The sequence below is a fragment of the Erpetoichthys calabaricus genome, chromosome 6 (assembly GCF_900747795.2).
Source record: "Erpetoichthys calabaricus chromosome 6, fErpCal1.3, whole genome shotgun sequence".
Classification (NCBI taxonomy): Eukaryota; Metazoa; Chordata; class Cladistia; order Polypteriformes; family Polypteridae; genus Erpetoichthys; species Erpetoichthys calabaricus.
The window spans coordinates 31744234-31767564 of record NC_041399.2 but is presented as its reverse complement, the minus strand read 5'-3'; the positions used below and the strand labels follow the sequence as shown (position 1 = coordinate 31767564).

The 23331-nt window shown below is 39.8% G+C and overlaps 1 protein-coding gene across 1 annotated transcript in view; it reads right to left on the bottom strand.

Moving 5' to 3' along the window:
- Positions 1–12413: 12413 nt before the first annotated feature.
- LOC114653250 (junctophilin-1-like) overlaps positions 12414–23331 on the bottom strand; it is a 165463-nt gene continuing 154545 nt past the window's right edge. Inside the window, exons 4-6 of the mRNA XM_028803451.2 lie at positions 21505–22184; positions 15120–15216; positions 12414–14925 (exon numbers count right to left, since the gene is read on the bottom strand). Of these exons, the coding sequence (XP_028659284.1) occupies positions 15136–15216; positions 21505–22184 (761 nt within the window). The 3' untranslated portion in view covers positions 12414–14925; positions 15120–15135. The remainder of the gene's footprint in view (positions 14926–15119; positions 15217–21504; positions 22185–23331) is intronic.

Sequence of the window (23331 nt, the reverse complement as noted above, 5' to 3'; positions counted from 1 at the left end):
CTGGGTCCTGTCTGGGCATAATTTAATTCTGTAGATATTCCGGATATGAATGTAAAGGAGGCAGTCTAATCTGCCCCTTTTGACAACAACGTGTAAATTCATTATTTGTATTGCCAGTTGTTTCTTCTGTGAAGTTAAGTGAATGACAATGATTGCAAATGACATTCATTAATCCCAATGAATTTTCCTCAATAGTGGACTCATTATTGAAAGCGTTGTCAGCCAACTGGCGTAAGAGTTTAGCAGACGTCTGGTGTTGATGTCTGCGACGGGCATGTTTTGCTTGTGGTGTTTGAGTGCCGCGTTGTTGCATGTCCATTATTTGTGACGCGCTATTTTTGAGTTTTAATTGATCCGCCTCCGCTTTGCGCAAAGTCCATTTCACTCTACGTCGTGCATTGTTTGTATCGTGCCTTGTCCGTTTTTGTATGTCGGTCAGTTGAGCTTTCTGCTTTTTGAGTCCTGCTTGCTTGTTTTCTGTCCGGTCATATGCGCGTTGCTTTGCTCCCTTTTTTGTATGTCTGAGACGCAAGCTTTCTTTTGAAATTGTGCTTGTTTTGATGCAGCACTTTGAGACGCGCGCTGTATGCGTCTACGTTCAATGTGTCTGTCCATTTGGGCATGTCTCTAACGGGGTTACTTGAGCTTTGCGTTTTTTGATCCGAGACATTTTTTCTCACGTATTTTCCGAAGCGCATTGTATGCGCCGCCGTGTATTCTTTTTGTTTCATTCGTGTTCGTGTGTTTGGTTCCGTTATCCAATCCGAATAGTTTTGTACCCGTGACCGTGTATGCATGACTTGTTTGTTCCTCAGCGTGCGAAATATGGATAAGTATTAAGGAGGTTCGCACTCACTGTTAATATGGAGCCTTTTCTCCAGTTGAACGGTTAATAGTGCTTTATTTTAATGAGATCCACCTATGCTGCCTAGTGTGAAGATTTTGAGATGACGTATGTTTAATATGGACGTTTCCTTTAGATATGTGGCTTTGGGTGTCACTTCTTATTGATTGGGGGGGGGGGGTGTGTGGGTGAGGATTGTTGTTGAGCGAGCGTCTTCTTTCGTTTTGTGTTCCAGGGGCTTGTTGAATCCCCCTCTTTGTGTGTGTCCCGTCCGTTGCTTGTAGGGTGTGTGGGGTGGTTTTGTGTTCTTTTTTTTTGTGTTCCAGGGGCTTGTTAAATCCCCCTCTTGGTGTGTATCCCGTCCGCCCTTTCTTGCGCCTGCGCAGTACGTCTTTTTGCAGCTACGGCCCATGGCCGGATGTGCCTGCGTCCATCATCCGGTTTAGCATTCTCGGTTAGTAATATGGATCCTGCAGTCACACGATAGATTTGACAAAATTCATCTGATTCTAAAAGAGAATATGGAGCATGCACATTCAGCCCAGGCTTGCTATTATGACTGTGACACGACACTTCAGAAATTTCAGCAAAGGAGATTGGATCATGGCCTTGATTGGCAAGACTCATTCTAAATTACCAGCTCATTGGCAAGGCATGTATGAAATTAACAAGAGGAAGGGGTTGGTGGACTACTTGGTGAAACAATCAAAGCATTAGCTGACCGAACAAGTATACCATGTGAATATGCTGAAACCATGGAAGGACAGGGTCCCCAATCACTACTCCTGCCAGCCTTGTTCTTACTTCACTCGAAACAACACCCTTAATTTTGGTCCTAATTTGACACCCAAGCAACAACAAGTGCTCAAAGCAGCAATCTTGTCCGTACTGGAAAGGGTTAATGAGCGACCAAGAAAACCTTCCCTGATTGTGCATCATCAGAGAATGCCCATATTGTCTCCCAGAAGCAAAAAAAGCTGAAGTGGAATTGCGATATGGAGGACGCTAGACTTTGGTGTTACTGAGGAAAGATTTAGTCCCTGGTCTAGTTCGATAGTCCTGGTACCTAAGCCTGATGGTAGCTGGTGCTTTTGCAATGACTTCCATCAACTTAACCAAGTCTCCCAATTCAATGCATATCCGTTGTCGCAAGTGGACAAACTTCTCGAATGACTCAGTAAGGCTCAGTATTTGACTTTACAAATCAACCCGAAGAAATGTTTTTTCTTATTGACTGAGGTCAAACATTTAGGCTACTTGGTAGGCAGGGGAACTGATTGTCCACAATGCACCAAAACAGATGCCATCATAGATTGACCCCATCTGAAGAACTGTTTGTTTCTTGCTTTTCTGAGAGAGCAGCACTGTTGCCTTATGTTACAAAGAAGAGGGCTCCTAACACGGTAGTATGGGATGCGTAAACAGAGGCCGTGGCTTAAAATGGGCTGTTACATCAGCACCTGTATTGATAACTCCTGATTTTTCTTCTCTTTTAATCTTACAGACTGACGCTCGGACATAGCTCTCGGCGCTGTGATGAGCCAACGCATCAACAGTGACCATGACAGCTCTGATGTCACTTCCAGCATCTGTTTGCATGAACCTGCCTTTTCCTGCCAGGAGCCAATAATACTGGAAGCTCTATCTATCTATCTATCTATCTATCTATCTATCTATCTATCTATCTATCTATCTATCTATCTATCTATCTATCTATCTATCTATCTATCTATCTATCTATCTATCTATCTATCTATCTATCTATCTATCTATCTATCTATCTATCTATCTACATTAGATACAACTCCAAGACAGTATTCACTTGTGAGGCCTCATCTGGAGAACTGTGTGCAGTTTTGGTCTCCAGGCTACAAAAAACCCATAGCAGTGCTAGAAAAGGTCCAGAGAGGAGCGACTAGGCTGGGTTACAGGAGATGAACTATGAAGAAAGACTAAAAGAGCTCAGCCTATACAGTTTAAGCAAAAGAAGACTAAGAGGTGACATAACTGAAGTGTTTAAAATTATGAAGGGAATTAGTCCAGTGGATCGAGACTGTTATTTTAAAATGAGTTTATCAAGAACACGGAGACACAGTTGGAAACTTGTTAAGGGTACATTTTGCACAAACATTAGGAAGTTTTTCTTTTCCCTTAGAACCACAGACAAGAATACAGTGCCAAGTAGTGTAGTAGACAATTGGAGTTTAGGGACTTTCAAAACTCGACTTGATGTTATTTTGGAAGAATTAAGTGGATAAGAATAGTAAGCTTTGTTGGGCTGAATGGCCTGTTCTCGTCCAGATTGAACAAAACTTCTGAAAATTGGAGAGTGAGCAAGTGTGGCACATTAATAGGCTGCTTGTCCCATGACCTTGTCACGTTAAATTGCCACGGATTAAGGGTGCTGTTTTCCTCCAGATTTTTTCCCTTAATTCTAGACTTCTTGTAGATTTGCAATTCTATGTGCAGATGATTTTATTCAACACCCACAGACAATCCGCCAGGTACAGAAGGTCTGCACATCCACAGAGTTTCATTAAGCCCAGCTAATGCAGTTCTTGGGTTGATGTGTCAAATCAGGTGGCACTAGATGAAAGGCAGTGGAGGTCCTGAAATGAAGAATATTCAATAAATTCAGGGTAGCGTGTTAGGGTGGTGCTGAGGTCACACTCTGCAAGTGGGGGCTCCCATTGGGACAATTTGCTACAAAGCTACCTGAATTAAGTGAATTGTGATGTTCATATAAAATAAGAATTACGACAAAGTTGGCATTTTAACTGCCGAATTCTACTCAAATTGATACATTTTATTTACACACACACACACACACACACAAAGCTTCTCTTTCATTGTTTCTTTCTGGAAAATGCGTATCAAATCAAGACCATTTTTGGGTTTCTGCCAAAACACTGGAAATGCACGTAAAACAAAATAGGAACTCTGAAAATTCCCAAAGCATTTGGAATGGGAGGCAGAAGGATGGAGGCACAGCAGGCACAAATGTGATGGTGGGGGTGGGGGTAGGGTCCCATTCAGCATGTCCTTCAGGTAAGGGACATGCATGGCTCTGGTTTGTATCATCTGTCATTTACTTGAAACTGAAGCTATCAAGGAACGTTTGAGGAGCTGCTGCCTCTCCTTGTCTTGTCTGCTCTCTCAGTCACTGAATCAGCGCCCACGTTTCTCAGTATTTCAGGTTCAGCCCAGCTGTTGCAAGTCCAGATGAGAGTCAGCCCACCTCCCCAACTGCTAAGCTGCCGTCTCATGGCATCCACAGTCCAGGGTTTCTGTTACCATAGTAACGGATACTAAGGTGGACCTCTTGGCACCTACCATATGTTGGTGATGTAGGTGGATGTGAGCTTTGTTAACTTTTTTTAATAATGTTGCTATTGTCTTCTTTTTATAACTGAGACCTCAGGCACAATGCATCACTCTCTTTAAGCAGTTTATGTCACGTCAATTATTCAGAACTGATTTATGCATGGGGTGGCACTGTGTCATTGAGTTGGCCTGCCTCTTGGTCCTTCTCCAGTTGTTCTTCCACACCCCAAACATGTACCAGTTAGATGAACTGGAAATCCAGTGTGACAGCCTGTCCCCTCTTAGGCTTCATCCTGCCCCCAACCCTGAATTAGACTAAGTGGGTTCAAGAGTGTTAGGTACATACAGATCTTTTCCCGGACGCATACTGTTTAGACTTTTACAGTGTCGTTCTCATCATGTCAACAGACTACAGTGAAATTCTTACCTTACTTGTGTGTGCTAGTCGACATGCAACACGTGGCCACTCTCCATGATCGGCGTGTGTGACTACCTCACCTTATGCCAGTGATTCTTAACCTTTTTTGAGTCATGGACCCCTTTAAGAATCTAATGAAAGCTATGGACCCCCTTTCCTAGAAATATCCACGTAAACACAACTTTGCATGCAATGAATATAATGTACTTTATTTATTGAGATTTGATTGTCTCATAAATATATGACATACACAAAATATTATTAAATTTTAAAGTAAACAATCTTTAAAAAAACCTCCCTTTCATGCAAAAAGTTATGGCCACTCAATATAATTTTGAAATACAATAATCTTGATTGTAATCCTCAAATCCTCCAAACCTCAAATTAAAACAGATCTACTGCTACTATGTTTTTCTAATAACCATTACTACTACTCTGTGGTGGGTTGGCACCCTGCCTGGGATTGGTTCCCTGCCTTGTGCCCTGTGTTGGCTGGGATTGGCTCCAGCAGACCCCCGTGACCCTGTTTGGATTCAGCGGGTTGGTAAATGGATGGATGGATTACTACTACTACTACATCTGCTCTAAATTGACAGTACCGGGCTGTATAGTGAATATAAATGTTAATTTTTATCTGACCGTCACAGACCCCCTGAAACCCATCGTCCAAACTGTGCTGGATTGACACACTCGGCTTCTGGGGGAGGTACAGCCTTATGGAGAAAGTGGACTCAGAAGATGGACAAGTGAAAAAAAATGAAAAAAGAAGAGATCGCTAAACTCAGGGCAGGGCACAGAGAAACTCGTCTCACGATCAGATTACTCACACAAGTGTCGAGCAACATGACGGCATTTAGAGTGGCTACCTCCTGGAGGTTGAAGTACTTTGTCACTGCACTGGAGGATGTTTTGAGAATATGTCTACTGTACTTGAGTGTAGCGTTTTCTAACTATTTTCAAACACAAATGGCTATTTTTACCCTGATTTATTTAGTCAAACAAAAATGTTACTGCATTATTAAACCAGAAACGGAATGGCTACACAAATAGACACGGTGCTTTACTTCATCAATGAGTTACAATACAAGCTTCTCCTGCTTTAGGAAAATTCATGCAGACAAAGAATCTTGGATGACTTTTATATTTGGGGTGCGGCTGGATGTATGGGTTTGGAGATGGATTTCTGTGGCGAGGCTGGATGTCTGGGGTGGAGTTGAATGTTTAAGGTGGGAGCTGAATATCTGGGTTGGGCGATGCACGTCTGGGGTGAAGTTGGATGGTTGGGGTGTGACTTGATGTTTTTGGCCAGAGTTGGATATATGGATTTGGAGATGGATCACTGTGGTGAGGCTGGATGTCTGGGGTGGAGTTGGTTATCTGAGGCAGGGCTGGATATTTGGAGTTTATGGTTTGGGACAAGGGCTGGATGTTTGGGGTGGAGTTGGATGTGTAAAGCAGGGCTGAGTATTTGGAGCGTATTGTTTGAGGAAGGATGTCTGGGTTAGAGCTGGATGTTTGGGGTGGAGAAGAACGTTTGAGGAGAGGATGAATGTTTGGGGTGGAGTTAAAAGATTGAGGCAGGGCTGGCTGTCTGGAGTGAAGCTGGATGTTTGGGGTGTGACTGGATGTTTTTGGTCAGAGTTCAACGTATGAGTTTGGAGCTGGATTTCTGTTGTGGGGCTAGATATTTAGGGTGGAGTTGGATATTTTAGGTGGGTATAGACATTGACAAAGCACAGTGCCAGTCCCAGTCAGTTCCTCAGCTGTGTTCAGACCCTGTCCTCACATCTGCAGGACAAACAGAACGCGCCTGATGTTCTTCACTCACCTTGTCATGTATAATGCTAAAAAGTCTTCTCACATTATCCAGGGCATCACAGTGCCAAAACAGATTGCACTCTAGTGGGAAAAGTTCAAGAAAAAACAAAAGGCCATTCCTTTAAATGTGAAACTAGAAGTAATAAAATTCAGGCACTTTGTTTGTTTTGATGTCTAATGTTATTGTTTAAAATTTTTGGTCCAGAGAATGCTTAAAAACGTTTTCCATTTAAAATAATTGTGATTATCAGAACTCACTTTACAAAGTGGAGGAGCATCGGTGCCTCTCGTATTAACCATTACGTCTCCTCTACACCTCTGAATTAACATAAAATCACTAAGATGTCCACTCATACTGAATGTCACAGTCTCAATTATTTTAAATTTGTAAGAACTGTTTCTGACTAGCCATAGATAACAGGAGACAGCAGGGTGGCATAGTGGGACTGCTGCTGCCTCATAGCAAGGACCCCGGGGTTCAGATCACGGGTTCTCCCAGTGTGGAGCTGCCACGTTCTCCCCGTGTCTGTATCTTTTTCTGTAGGTGTTCTGCTTTCTCTCCACAGTTCAAAGACATGCAGGTTAGGTGGACTGGCATTGCTAAATTGGGCTGGCACCCCATCCAGGGATTGGTCCTGCCTTGTACTCCAGCTTCCTGTGACCCTGCCCCAGATAAACAGGTTTTGAAAATGGGTGGAGGAATGAATATTAAACAGGGAGAAATCCTGCATTTAATTAAACTTAGGTACAGTTAGCATGAGAGTGGCACGGTGGTGCAGTATAAGTGCTGCTGCCTTGCAGTAAGGAGACCATGGATTGCATCCCATGTGTGGAGTTTGCATGTTCTCCCCAGGTCTGCATGGGTTTCCTCCCACAGTCAAAAGACATGCAAGTTGGGTGGTTTGGTGATGCAATATTTGGCCCTAGTGCGTAGTTGGGGTGTCTGTGTGGGTTTGCCCTGCGATGGATTGGCGCCGTGTTCAGGGTTTGTTCCTTCCTTGTGCCCATATGCTAACTGGGATAGGCTCCAGTATCCCCCGCGACCCCATTCAGGACAAAGCGGGCTAGAAAATGACTGACTAACAATTCATATGCAATATTGTAAAACTTTCACTTGAGTAGTTTTCTCACGGGCAAATTGTACTTTTACTCAAGTCACTTTTCAGAAAGTATCTCAACTTTTACTCAAGTATGTCTTGTGGGCATTTTACATGGCACTGTCCAATGGTGACATTCCACCTCATATCCGGTACCTTCGTAAAACTTCCTTCTTGAGTGGGCTCAATGTCCAGCCCAATTAGTGGCTATGCAGGCTCCCGTCTTCATGACCTGAACAGTTACTGCTTTGTGCTTTATTACCATTCAGGGTTACAACAGGGATATAAGTCACAGCCACAGTAGCGCAACAAACTTGTTATTACATCGTTTAACAAATAAAAATGATCTGCAAAGCAAGGTTAGTGAAACGTCTGAATATTAAATTGCTGAGTCCAGAGCCGACTAAAGAATTTTTGCACCCCTAGGCGAAGCTGTAAATGGTGCGTCAAATAGAATATATATCCTTATACGTATATAGGGCCTTGGGGTTTTGCAGGGCATCAATTACATTGGAGACCAGGGGGATGAGGCCCCCTTTGTGTTTCCAGCATGCTGATAAACATATATTATGTTGAATAGCCTTTGGGTGTTTTTTAAATCATGATCTAATTTTTTAAAAAGCTGAAAGCCCCAACCTACAACTGACCGCCTAGTTTGCCTAAATGGCAGAGCTGGCCGATGAGCACGGTGGCTGCGCTGCTACCTCTCAACTCCAGGGAGTTTGCACATTCTCTCCATATCCCAAAATATGCACTGCTCAGTTTAATTGGCAAGTCCATATGGTCCACTGGGTGGGTGTGCCCACTAATGGTCTTGTATTCTGTCCAGGGATGGTCCTTGTCTCACGCCAGATTCAACAGGATCGGCTTCAGCTCTTCATAACCTTACACCGACAAACATCTGCTTCTGAAAATAGATGGATATGAATGGCTGGATATTACACCCAATGGTGTAGTGGTGGCCCTAAATCTGATTTAAATTGAGCTAGCGTGATCCTGGGAACACGGCCCTCCAGCAGATCAGGATGAGTTCACCGCCCCCAAGCTGCCATCTGAGACGGTGCCAAAACATTCTGGCTGACCTTTACTCACAGATGCATTTAAGGCCACAGAGGAAAGATAGAAATGCACTTCCTGATACCACCCAAGGCGGCTCATTTGTGCTTCCATTTACCCTGGAGAGTTTTTTTCTATTTTTTGATAACCCACTCAAAGTAGCGTGCCTGATGTGTGGTTCACATTCAAGCTTTCTTTAATGTCATTTGTGTCACTTTCTGTGCCAAATTAGGAGACAAATAAGCAGAGCTCAACGCACATCTATATCTCCCTGGATGGCTGAGGGTACCAACATGCCAGACGTACCATCTTTAGGACATTACAACAATTTAGACAAGAACTAGCCATTTAGCTCAACAACACTCACCAATTCTATCCATTGATTTTTAACAAAATAACATCAAGTCAGGTTTTGAGGGTCCCTAAAGTCCTCCTCTCCACCACACTACTCGGCAACTCATAGTTACTATGGTTCCCTGCATGAGGAAAAACTGTTTAAAATTTGTGTAAAATTTACCCTTCCCAAGTTTCTAACTGTGCCCGATGTTCTTATGGAATTAATTTTAAAATAACAGTCTCGACCCACTGTAAAAATCCATCCATCCATCCATTTTCCAACCCGCTGAATCCGAACACAGGGTCACGGGGGTCTGCTGGAGCCAATCCCAGCCAACACAGGGCACAAGGCAGGAACCAATCCCGGGCAGGGTGCCAACCCACCGCAGGACACACACAAACACACCCACACATCATGGCCAATTTAGAATCGCCAATCCACCTAACCTGCATGTCTTTGGACTGTGGGAGGAAACCGGAGCGCCCGGAGGAAACCCACGCAGACACGGGGAGAACATGCAAACTCCACGCAGGGAGGACCCGGGAAGCGAACCCAGGTCCCCAGGTCTCCCAACTGCGAGGCAGCAGCACTACCCACTGCGCCACCGTGCCGCCCCACTGTAAAAATTCCCTTCATAATTTTAAACACTTCCATCATGTCTCCTCATAAATCTTTTCTTGGTTAAACTGAAAAGGCTCAGGTCTTTTATTCTTTCCTCATAATTCATCCCCTGTAGTCCTGGAATCAGCCTAGTTGCTCTTCTCTGGACTGCTGCTTTTTGTAGCCTGGAGACCAAAACTGCACACAGTACTCACCAGTGTGTTATAAAGCTTGAGCAGAACCTCCTGTGACTTGTACTCCACACATCAGGATGCTATATAACCTCACATTCTGTCAGCCTTCTTAATGGCATGTGAACACTGTCTGTAAGTTCTATCTACTGTGGGTGAATTGATAGATGGAGGAGGCACTACGTGGCACATAGATAGATAGATAGATAGATAGATAGATAGATAGATAGATAGATAGATAGATAGATAGATGAACCAACCAACACTACGTGGCAGGCAGATAGATAGATAGATAGATAGATAGATGGATAGATGGATAGATGGATAGATGGATAGATGGATAGATGGATAGATAGATAGATAGATGTAAGGTACTAAATGATAGATAGATAGATAGAATCTATCTATCTATCTATCTATCTATCTATCTATCTATCTATCTATCTATCTATCTATCTATCTATCTATCTATCTATCTATCTATCTATCTATCTATCTATCTATCTATCTATCTATCTATCTGAGTCACCAGTATGCCACCTCAATCTCCATTAATAGATAGAGCTTTATTTGTCCCAGGGTGAAAATTGGCTTTTAACAGAAGCTCTTTAAACAGGGCTAGATTAAACATTAAGCAAAATAAGCACATGCTCAGGACATGCAATGGAAGGGAGGCACCACAGAAAGTTTCCATTTCAGATTTATCATGGACTATATGCTGCGAAACTGCAAATGGTGCAGCTGAATCCATATTAAAAGAAAAAAAAATTACATACATGTACCTTTATATATAATATGCTACTGTGGCTGTCTGTCCGTCTAGGATTTTAAATCACCTGTAGCTCGCAAACCGTTTGACCTATTGACCTGAAATTTGGTACACATATACTACGTGATGTCTACTATCCACTTTTGGGGTGATGATTGACCTCCAAGGTTTTTCCTCTTTTTATTTTTATTTCATTTCATTGTAGAATCAATTCTCGGCAGCGGTCAGCAGGGCGGCCGTGTTGTGTATGTGTACGGGCACTGTTCTCATTCCTACCACCTTCGCCGTCACTTCCCCTACCTCTTCATATCTTAAATCATTCTTGAGACAGATTGAAAACTTAAGTGCCAGCTTAAGTGAAAAATTAAAGAAAACATACTAAGTAATTTAAACACAAACACCGACTTAATCAGTTTTAACATGAAAAGATACCGATGAAAGAAGAGAAGTGGGCTGCTAGGGTGGACAGAAGAAGAGCTGCTCAGGAAGCAGCAAGCGCATCAGCCTCTGAGCAAATGAATGCTAAATGTACAGAGAAAGAGGATGAGAACTAGGAATGCTCAAATCAAGTGTACGCACTGCACGTTACCATGCAGTGTGCCGTTACTGGTATACAATAATAATAATAATAATAAAATAGTAATAATAGAAGTTAATGACATACAGTATATTAATCTTGGGAATACAAAAAAATTAGAATCTAGTAACTGCCATGTCGTCCACCGAGGCTCACGTGATCATTCTTGTTTTGGTCATGTCGGCTGTCCCGTTCAATCGTTCACTGAGAGTGAGTCGCATTTTATATATATGGGGGCACCAAAAGTACTTAGGGCTTCTAATGTTCTTAATCCAGCCCTGTCTTTAAATAAATAAATACATAGATAAGTAAGCAAGTAAATAAATACATATACACACACATATATGTCTGAACAAAGAAGAATATTAAAAAGAAAGAAAACTTCTGACTTTGCTGTTCATGTGCTATAAAAGAACACTCCATCCTAAAATTATATATTTTTAAATGTTACTTATACTTACCCCATGTAGTTTGTAGTTTTGGCCAAGAAAAAATGTTAATCTCATGTTTTCATGGAGAAAATATATAAGAGAGATTCTTATAAACAGAATCTAATGGCAACCAAACGCTATGAAAAACGTCCTTGGAAAAAAAGAACAAAAATCTCACATACCTCGGGTCACATAATCGACAGGCCCAAGATCCATTCGGATGGTCAGAACATGGAAAATGTGTGTATTTTTTGAGCGATGGACTGAATGGCCTCCTCTTATTTGTCAATGTGCTTACTTTCATCGTGTACGTATGTTGATTTTCCTCAGTCACCTTGCATACATCAAGAATAATAACAATATGACAGTGATAGTTCTCTCAGTTAACCACTATATTCAGATTTATAAAATAGGCTTTGAATGTTGTTGCTTACCGATAAATGAAAAATTTCTTAATGAAGATTGGTGAAGTATGACAGTGTCATTGGGCCTTCTGTTGAAGGGTCTCTTCATTTCTGAGTTTTACACTCACCCAGACTTAGTGATCGCTATTACCATGATGGGATATGGAGAATGAAATTAAAATGGTTAGTTCTGATAATGGTGTACCTGAGAACTTTTGCTTTAAGCTTTTAAATTCTTCCTAATTCTGATTCTAAAAACACTGTTGATTTTATTTATATATGATTAAAAGTCAGGCTTCACTGAAGTTACAACTGTCTTTGGTCATTTTTTTCTCTAACTGCTTACACTTGACTAACCAGTATGAGGTTTGCAAAGTTGTGCTGTGACACAGTGCTGGCACACTAGACAAGGCAACGGCAACATCCTGGGACTCCAGTTGTCTCCTGCCATTCTCTGCAAGCTTCTTAATAGCGTTTGTATAAAGAAAAGAATGAAAAAGTAAAGACAAGCAAGAGGGATGAATAGAAGGAAGGAATGTACAGGAAATCACAAGAAAAGACCCTTTTTATTTCTTTAAATACAGCTCATAAAACTGTACAGACAAAAACATTTGCTTAGAGGGGTTATAAATAGAAGAACTCATACAGCTGAGCCCTGTTCCATCAGTAAACATAGTAATCGGCAGTTTGTTTTTTTTCAAACAGGCATTATTTTAGTAAGTTTTTCGGCAGCTGAATGCTGTCCAAAATGTATATATTACATTAACCAATTACAAACAGTTTCTTTTAAATTTTAAAATACAGTTGTGCAGCATTTAGAAAAATACCAACAGATTCTGGATTGTGCTCTGTAAAAATTCTTACAAACAATATATAATCTATATAGAAATGATGCTAACATGCTTAATGTAGTTTTTAAAAACATTCCATGGTTGTCTCTTTTTAAACCTTAAAAAGCTCTGCATTACTCCAAAGGAAACATAAATCTCTGTTGATTAAGAATTGTAAAGAAAAGGGATAAACATTTTGATCTGAGAAAAGCGCTATATAAATGTAATGAATTATTATTATCTTTCTTTCCCCTTCAAACACAGCAATTTTTCTTACACTTTGCACAGATTAACGTTTTCTAGAGATCTGTAGCCCAATTAAAGTTAAGCCATTTAAGTGGCCACATTTTTTTTGTTTTTTTCTCGCTTTTCCTCTTCATTCCATACAGGGTCACACATAGGTTTTGCAACAATATTTCGGCAAAAAATACCATTGTGTTACTGCTCCGAAATCAAGAGATTTCAGAAGACGGTTGCTAAGGATCGCCCCAGGCTCCTTAAGCTTGCAGTATTTTAGTGCATTCTAAAAAAATATACTTTGATAATAAACCATGCAAACTATCCAAAGGTTAGTTACACCACAGAACAGAAAATTCTGTTGCAAGCAGAATCCCCATTTGCAAGCCCTTTCTCTGTGAGTAAATAGTTCAGCTATTAGCGATGTGTGTGTGTGTGTGTGTGTGTGTGTGTATGTGCCACATATATGAGTGCATGTGCGTAGGTCTGCATGTATGTATATCATATGCAACGTAAGTACGTGTGTAGATGCACTTACACACACATACACATGACATACAAAATAAATAAAATAAAATAAACATGCTTAACAATCGACAAAAAATACAATGGTAAGCACAATTAAAATAACTTTTACAAATAATTTCGAATAAATTCAAGAATTAAGACAAACACACTGACATTTTTTTGCGAGTCTTTGTCAAATTTTGTTTTGGCTGAGGTAAACTGTAAAACTGTTAAAAGGTGTTAAAGGCATCAGTTGTGGATTTCACTCTGGCGGATCTAAAGGCTCAACCTGAATGTAATCAACACCAGAATCGGTGATGTCACATCGCTTCAGCGGGTCCGAAGTCCAACCTTAGCGGCACACAAGTGTGTAAATGTCAGGGGGTTTCATTGGTGCAAAAGGTCCAAGTCAGGTGGGAGATTTCTTTCACTATCTGCTTTTGCGTTACGATCGAAGGTGCAACGGCTGATGCAGAAATGATTGTCAGTAGTTCATAACAGCGCTTGCATTTATGATTTTTTTTCTTTTAAAACAAATAAATATAAATACCCTATTCACTTTCTAATAAATCCAGCTTCTCTAGCTACTGTAAAAGTAAACACCTCAAAACAAGCAAACCACACAAGTGACCTCTTCTCAGCTTCCTAGCTTCTCTTCTAGACTAAACTGTTGATGTGGTACCTGCTGATCACGCTAACATTTAAAATGAACACAAAGGATAAAACACTTATCTTACTAATAAAATTGTTATTGCACCATAGTCAAATTTTATTTATATTCGTTCATCATCCAGGAAAAAAAAAAGAACACTTCTATGTAGCATCCACTGCTTACACATCAAACAAAAATTTCAAAATTTTATGATTGAGAAAAAAACAAAAAAAAAGAAAAAACAAACAGAAATAAATGAAGAAACAGTGTCATGCACAACCAGCACATTGGTTTGAATCCCCTAAAACAATGTAGGAGATGTTAGGAGAAGCAGCAGGTAACGGAATAAGACTGGTGAGTGACGCTGCTAACACTGGAAAACGCTTCCACAGCAGCGCAGTCCTCTGAACACATTCCTCTGGCAGCCATTTTCAAATCTCCCCACTAAAACGTCAGATAGTAAAATAGTAATGCAGCTGTTAGCTTCCATCAACTAAAAGTGCATCTCCGTACATTTCCAGTCGAGTCACACTCTGCCAGAACAGATGGAGGAGCCATGCACTTCAGTGGTTAGGCGGGGGTCAGCAGATTTTTTTTTGTTTGCCCGACATGGCTGCTCGCTTCAGTTTTCAGAGGACCCACAGAGCCACAAATCATTGCCAGGGAACTCAACAACCCTTGACTGAATGTTCCATGTCTCTTCTTTCTCTTGTGTTTCACTCTTAGTCCAGTCCTCCTTTGCCTGTGTCTGAGTATGAGTGGTGCCATTTTTAAAGGCCGATGACACAACTGCAGAGAATTAGGGGCTAACGCCACTAGTTTTCATGACTTCACTGAAGGGTCAAAACAGTTAGATTAATATGAAATTATGTTGAATCACATTCAGGCATTGCTTAAAAATAAATAAGGGCATGAACTTTTATCTGTGCAGTATCAAAAAAAAAGAGTATACTGTACATGAATATAAACAAGGTGACAAAAATACATTTAAGAGGACATTGGGTTGAATCACAGAAACACTGCTTACCTGCGTTCATGTGCCATCAAGTAAGAAAATGAACAAAAAGAATTGCTAAACCGATATTTAACAGCATAACAAGGGCGACCAATATGGAGTTGGGGCCCTGCAAAAGAACAAAAGACAGAGGAGATTAGGAGCTGCCTTAAACTTCAACATAGTTGAAGCCCTGTTGTGACAAATCTGATTTAAGGTTATAAATCACAGAATCTGAAGAGAAAAGACTTGACAGAGCTGGACAAAGAATTAGAACTCATCTCTGGAAAGACATCAAAACATACCACCAGATAGCTTTTTAATTTAGTCATAGCTGGATTATTACATTGAGTATTCATCATGCTAAAAGCTAGGAGGCAGTTTGCCAACATGTAATAAAAAAAACACTTTACTTTGTAACATTTAGTTGTAGGTCGATCATTTGATTAGAAATACATGCTTGCTGAGTAAACTGGCCACTCTGAATTGACTTTGTATGAATGAGTGTTGGTGTCTGCACATCAGTGCGCCCAGCATGGCGACCACTCCACCGCTGGCCCTGAGCATGTACTCGAAGCTGCAGGGATAGGTGAGCCCAGTGGGACCAAACAAATGGGGGATGTCAGTTCACACAACGGAGGGCAGGGCCATTTTAATGCATGGGTACTCTGGGCAGTTGCCCGGGTGCCCCACAAGCATAGTGGTAGGTAGGGCCCCAGTGCACTGCTTTGCCTGGGGGCCTATAATGCTGTTAAGATGGCCCTGATGGAGGGATGGAAGTTCAACTCCATATTGGCATAACAGGTTGTCCAACTGACTGCAGCTCTAAACTACAATCCTCCATTACAGTATTTTTCAATTTAAAATGTTTTTTTTAAAGGGGTCATGTAATGTGGAGAAATTTATTTCTTGGTACAGAAAGAATCGTCTACAATTCAACATCAACAAAACCAAGGAACTGTAAAATGACTTTCACCGCACCAAAGAGCCTCTGTGACCAGTCACTATTTGGGGAGTGGATGTGGTGCACTCCTGCAAATACTCGGGGGCCCACATCAATGGCAGATTAACTAAATATATATGGAATGGCAGAGTCAAGCTCTTTTTGATTAGGAGACTGCGTTCCTTCAATATGAATAATGACATCCTTTACATGTTCTTCCACTCTGTTGTGTGATTTTCTACTTTATGGGACGCTGATCCACAAACATCACTTCAGGAGAGACACACTGAATCAACAAACTGATCAGAAGGCAAGCTCAGTTATAAGACACACTCTGGACCCCCAGGATGTCATAGCAAAGGAGAGAATGAAAACAGAACTGAGTGCCATTATAAACAATTCTGCACATCCTCTCTCTGATTCATCAGCACTGAGGATTTTCAGTGAAAGGATTATGCAGCAGAAGTGTGCCAAGAAAAGCTACGGGGGTCCTTTATACAAACAGCAATATGCCTGCACAAAACTCACTGTGACTGTGATGTCAGAAGTGTTCTTTCTGTTTAGTCATTCTGGTGTGTGTTTGAAAGGTGTTTGTTGTTTTTCAAAATATATATAATGTAAAAAGCCAAATCTCTCCCTGGGGAAAAATAAAGTTTCATCTGGCTATCTATCCATTAGAGAACAGTTAGAAAATAAATGCACATTAAACCGACTTTAACAATGACTTCTCTAATCTACCTACAATGCTCATACTTAAAAATGTTTTAACTAGTAAGGCTTAAGATATATGCTGCATTTCCAAACTTTATTAGATATCACCACAGAGCTCACTGCTAGTCCGCCTTTGGCAATGCTTAGAAATGGACCCCTCTAACAATAGGAAATAAAGGACTGGAAGTTGATAATTAGCAAGTTTTCTTCTTCAATTGGTGCAAAACACACTGAAAATTGTCCATAAGACACACCTTTTGAAATGGAAACTATATAAAATCTATTAAGGACTGGACCCTAACTGTGAACGACGCCAGATAGCTCCAGCCTCGCTTGGCATATGTTTTGGGACTGTCCAAATGTAAAACCATCCAATCTAGCACCAAAATCTGGGAAAAGATTTTTTCTTATCTATCAGAGAGGTTTGGATTTATGATCACTGCAGATCCTTACAGCAGTCTTTGGAGTTACTCCAGATGAGCGGAGACTATCTGGTGATAAACTGGCCATTATTTTCAATGTTACAATATTAGAACGTTAACTAAGGCTAGGTCCACACTAGTACGTTTTCATTTATAAACATCAACGTTAATCTCTGTTTTTTTCGTTTCCTCTAGACTATCCCTGAAAATATAGGCTGCAGAGTCATATACTTCTACAAATGCAGACTCGAATCATACTCTGGTTTGTTCATGCTTATTGCGTAACCGATCCTGGATTGGAACATTACAATGTCTAATTCTCTGATTTGTCACCCTTCATGGATGAAAACCACATTCCAACATAGAGGTCATGGTGGAGCTTCTTTCCATGGCGCTTGGTGTGTTGCATCCAAATTGCATTTTGTAGAGTTTGAATGCTGCATACATGCACAAAAGGCAAATAATTTACTGGTTACTCCTGTTTCGTGATAAATCCCATGGGTGGGGTTATTACCATTTCTCCAAGGATTTTTCCACCGATGTGCACGTGTCCAGTATAGGCGAACATCTATGTCATATATGCGTTTTGTGTTGTTTTACTATGGACAGGGACACTTTTGTAAACAATGTGAAAACAATACTGTGAACTTGGATCTTTTTCATTTAAAAATCCTGTTTTAAAATAAAAAAATAGTAGTGTTGACAAAGCCTTATTCTCCTCATCTGGAAGAATACTAAAGTACCCTCTGGAACGCTACAGGAAAATCATAAAAAAATTCAATTTTCTTTACATGGAGCTGTGTAGAGCTTCTTTAGAATTTAAAAAGATTTCATAAATATTATTTTAAACTAACTACACCAAGCTTCTGCTTGCCTCTCTGCTAAATTAAATGAATAAGAGGTTGAACAATACAGTGTGATTTCCTTTTTTTCTCATTTTATTACTAATTTGCCCTCTGTTTGGGGTCAGGGTGGTGTTTTAGTGTGGTTTACAATTAAATATTTCAATTGTTTCAGTGATACATGGTATCTTTTGTAGTTCTGATTGAACACTTTTTAAATCTTGTAATTTTGCTTTACTGAAACTTATGCCATATTATTTAACTTCTTCTGTGATGTATTTCTCTGCAACACATTAGATTATATTAGATAAACTTTATAAATCCCACAGGGAAATTTAGATGCATGCAACAGCAGAAAATAAAAAATAAGGATACAGACTCAGAGGACAGCTAATACAGCCAATCAATCAATCAATCAATCAATCAATCAATCAATCAATCAATCAATCAATCAATCAATCAATCAATCCATTCATAAGCAATAAATAAATGTAAACTTAATGAGTAATACTGTATAAAGATTAATTTAAACAAAATAAAATAAGCCTATGTTAACATAGGGATGGACACATATTACAGTTAGGTCCATAAATATTTGGACAGAGACAACTTTTTTCTAATTTTGGTTCTGTACATTACCAAAATGAATTTTAAATGAAACAACTCAGGTGCAGTTGAAGTGCAAACTTTCAGCTTTAATTCAATGGGGTGAACAAAACGATTGCATAAAAATGTGAGGCAACTAAAGCATTTTTTTAACACAATCCCTTCATTTCAGGGGCTCAAAGGTAATTGGACAAATTAAATAACTGGAAATAAAATGTTCATTTCTAATACTTGGTTGAAAACCCTTTGCTGGCAATGACAGCCTGAAGTCTTAAACTCCTGGACATCACCAGATGCTGGGTTTCCTCCTTTTTAATGCTCTGCCAGGCCTTTACTACAGTGGCTTTCAGTTGCTGTTTGTTTGTGGGCCTTTCTGTCTGAAGTTTAGTCTTCAACAAGTGAAATGCATGCTCAATTGGGTTAAGATCAGGTGACTGACTTGGCCATTCAAGAATTTTCCACTTCTTTGCTTTAATAAACTCCTGGGTTGCTTTGGCTGTATGTTTTGGGTCATTGTCCATCTGTGTCATGAAACGCCACCCAATCAATTTGACTGCATTTAGCTGGATTTGAGCAGACAGTATGTCTCTGAACACCTCAGAATTCATTCAGCTGTTTCTGTCCTGTGTCACATCATCAATAAACACTAGTGTCCCAGTGCCACTGGCAGCCATGCACGCCCAAGTCATCACACTGTTTTATAGATGATGTGGGATGCTTTGGATAATGAGCTGTTCCACGCCTTCTCCATACTTTTTTCTTGCCATCATTCTGGTAGAGGTTGATCTTGGTTTCATCTGTCCAAAGAATGTTTTTCCAGAACTGTGCTGGCTTTTTTAGATGTTCTTTAGCAAAGTCCAATCTAGCCTTTCTATTCTTGAGGCTTATGAGTGGCTTGCACCTTGCAGTGCACCCTCTGTATTTACTTTCATGCAGTCTTCTCTTTATGGTAGACTTGGATATCGATACACCTACCCCCAGGAGAGTGTTGTTCACTTGGTTGGCTGTTGTGAAGGGGTTTCTCTTCACCATGGAAATGATTCTGTGATCATCCACCACTGTTGTCTTCTGTGGATGTCCAGGTCTTTTTGCGTTGCTGAGTTCACCAGTGCTTGCTTTCTTTCTCAGGATGTACCAAACTGTAGACTTTGCCACTCGTAATATTGTAGAAATTTTCTCGGATGGATTTTTTCTGTTTTCGCAGCTTAAGGATGGCTTCTTTCACCTGCATGGAGAGCTCCTTTGACCGCATGTTGTCTGTTCACAGCAAAATCTTCCACATGCAAGAACCATACCTCAAATCAACTCCAGGCCTTTTATTTGCTTAATTGATAATGACGGACTTGCCCACACTTGCCCATGAAATAGCCTTTGAGTCAATTGTTCAATTACTTTTGAGCCCCTCAAATGAAGGGATTGTGTTAAAAAAATGCTTTAGTTGCCTCACATTTTTATGCAATCTTTCTGTTCACCCCACTGAATTAAAGCTGAAAGTCTGCATTTCAGCTGTATCTGAGTTGTTTCATTTAAAATTCATTGTGGTAATGTACAGAACCAAAATTAGAAAAAAGTTGTCTCTGTCCAAATATTTATGGACCTAACTGTATGTGTCATTGCTGAGAGAAACATGCAGACATCTATTGAAGAGCAAACGTATTGGATATTTGTAGGTCCTTACATTAGTTAAAAAGAGTGAAGGTTGAATTTTGGTTTGGTGGAAAGTCCACTCCACTTCGTCTACACTGTATAGGGTCATGGCAAGCTGGTTCTGGAAGCATTGACCAAACGCAGGAACTAACTTGACACACACACACACGGACACAACCACACCAGGCCAATTTATAATCCACGTAGGAAACCCAAACTTTCCAAAGACAGCAAATGGAGGTGGAGAAGAGGCTTATACAAATATAAATGGATGCAGCAAGAGGTTTGCCTGATTTAAAAAGCGGAGGCTTAGATTGCCTTTTCTGTTAATACACCCTTCAGACAAATTATATAAAGAACAAGAATACAGAAACAACTAAAATGTTCCTTGTGTTGCTGTTATTTAAAAACCTATTTAAAAATGTGGCAAAATATTGTTTCAATCTAAAGAGGTGTCCTCAGATTTATCTTCCATCTTTCTTTAAGGTTATTATTTTCAGACACATGGACACTGGGGACATTTTGTGCGTTTGTTCTGTATAAATACAGGGAAGGAATTAAGAGTGACACCGCCGCTAACTTTTGTTCCATCTATTTCCTTTCAGTGTTGGAAGAGAAAATCCCACAGGACCACTGAGAGCAAATCTGGTTTAGCGAAGCCCCGACCCTTCCGGTCTCAGCAGTACTTAACCCAAAAGTCAACAGAAAGTTGGTATTCATTCTCGTACCTCGTTCTGAGCAGGGCATCAACCCTCACTACTTTGTTCTTTTTATTCATTTATATTAATATTATTATGAATGTCTACAATTTTTTTTTTTTATTCATGTCAAACTTTTCTAAAAGCTAGAAGGCTATAAGGGCACATGAGCTTCTTTTGAAAGGAGGTTTTTCAGCTTTTACAATGTCAAATTCTTCTCTTTCATGGCATTAAAGAATTTATAGGCACGACTGAAAACTGCATTCCTTGAAAATGAAAGTTAAGAAGAAGTTCATTTCAGTTTGTTAAGACAACAGCTGTGAATTTTTAATTATTTGAATTATACTTTTAGGTGGAAAAACGTGAAAAATACTGAAGTATGGGTATATACTTAAAAATGTAAAATATTTATACTGTAGATATCATGTAGAATAATTTTCAAAAAAGAATTTGGACATTAAAATGAAATTAGAACATATCATTCATGCTAATGAAATGTTTTCTGAATGCTTCACTACAGAAATATGCCGATCCAGACAGCTGACTTACCGATTCAGCCTCTGTTACTTCACTGACTTCCTCAATGCTCGCCTTCTTGGTTTCTGCTAGAGTCTTTGGTCTGGTGGACTCTGTTCTCTTGACTTTTGGCTCAGGTTTGCTTTCTTTGGTGACAGGCTTTGCCTTGACAGGTTTGGCAGGTGGTACTCGAGTTTGTTTGGGAGGAGGTGGCATCCTGGCAAGAGATACCTGGGGCACATTATACTCTGCATCATCTGGCTCTTCAGGAGGCAGCTTTACATCAGTCTTAATATAGTAGCTATGATACTGAGAGTGAAGCTGTCCATTTTCAGATGTGGCAGGATTATGGGCATGCTCTGCTTTTTTGCTGGGTTTAGGTGGCGCTTCCTGTCTGACTGAGGGCTTTGGAGTTGACTTGGGGGCAATTACAGCTACGTTTTCTGTTTGTGGTGGTTTCTCCTCTTTAACCTGTTTCACCACCGATGTGTTGTTGCTCTGTGGTGGTGGTTGTTGTTGCTGCTGCTTCTTTTGAGGTGATGCGGGCGGAGTGGGGACTGGGCTTTCGTTGGGTGTCCGAGGAGGAGTTGTTCCTTTCCGGTAGAAATGCGGACTGTCTGATGGTGATGGCGTAGGGTTTTCCTTTTTCTTTTCTTCTTGCATCTCTTTAATTTCCATTGGTTCATTGAATCTCTGCTTAAGATAGTCAGGCCCTAAAACAAGTTATGGAGAGTATATATTATTTGAAAATAACTGCAGCAATTACTATGTATTTTGATGCACATGTTGTAATGAAAACTAAAACATTAATAAATTATAAAGGGGAACACAAAAATATTTAACTAATAATATACAAAACTCATTCAAATAAACAATTCAAATAATTAAAAGTGATCATATTTTTCATAAACATAAATGAATTTATACTTAACGTTTAATACATTTCTGAAGTGTAATTTTTGTTCTTTCCTGAGTATATTGTGAACTATTCATATTTTCAAAAAAGATACTAAATGCACTCAGATTTAGTAGTTGCTGCAACAAAGAATAATTTTAAACTGGAAAAAAGCTGTTATCAAAGACTAAAATCAATACTGAAAAGCAACATTCTAAGTAAAGTCAAAGTTACGTATCTTATATTAAGCTATGTTCCCCTCACGCTACAATGCTTTTCAGTAATTTTCATTTCCTAACCTTAGTGAGTCGTGCAGTTGGTAAGCATGACATTCTCATTGACTGGGTGATGTGTGGTGTGATGACAAACCTGGACACGTGGATGTCTGTGTTCCTTATTGAAAAGCTAGAGGGCTTACCTTTTAAGATTGAATTAGGAGTACATTAATATTATTGAGCATATTAATAGTTATACACAAAATATGATTATTTTTCTTACTAATGTGTATGTATATTTCATATGGAGGTTTTGGATAAAATGTAAAAAAAATAGCTTTCAAAAGGAAACAACTTGTTGATGAGGGTCTAAAGCTTTCTATAAAGTTTCGAGTATTCAAAAAACAGAAAAAGATAACTTTCTATCTACTGAGACTTTTCATTCAGATCTCAGTTTGGGTGTTCTTACTGAGACATTTGGAGCATACATGATGCTACACGGGACAATTATGGGCCGTTCTGTTTCAGAAGCAGAATAATGCAGCCTAATAATAATAATAATAATAATAATACATTTTATTTATATAGCGCCTTTCACATGCTCAAGGTGCTTCACAGAGTCTCAGAAAGAAAAAAAACAGCACGGTATATGTAACATTGGATATAAATCTTTTCCTGAATAGAACAATGAAACAGATAACAAAGCATTAAATAGAATAAAGGACAATAAACCAGAGTAAAATACTAAAT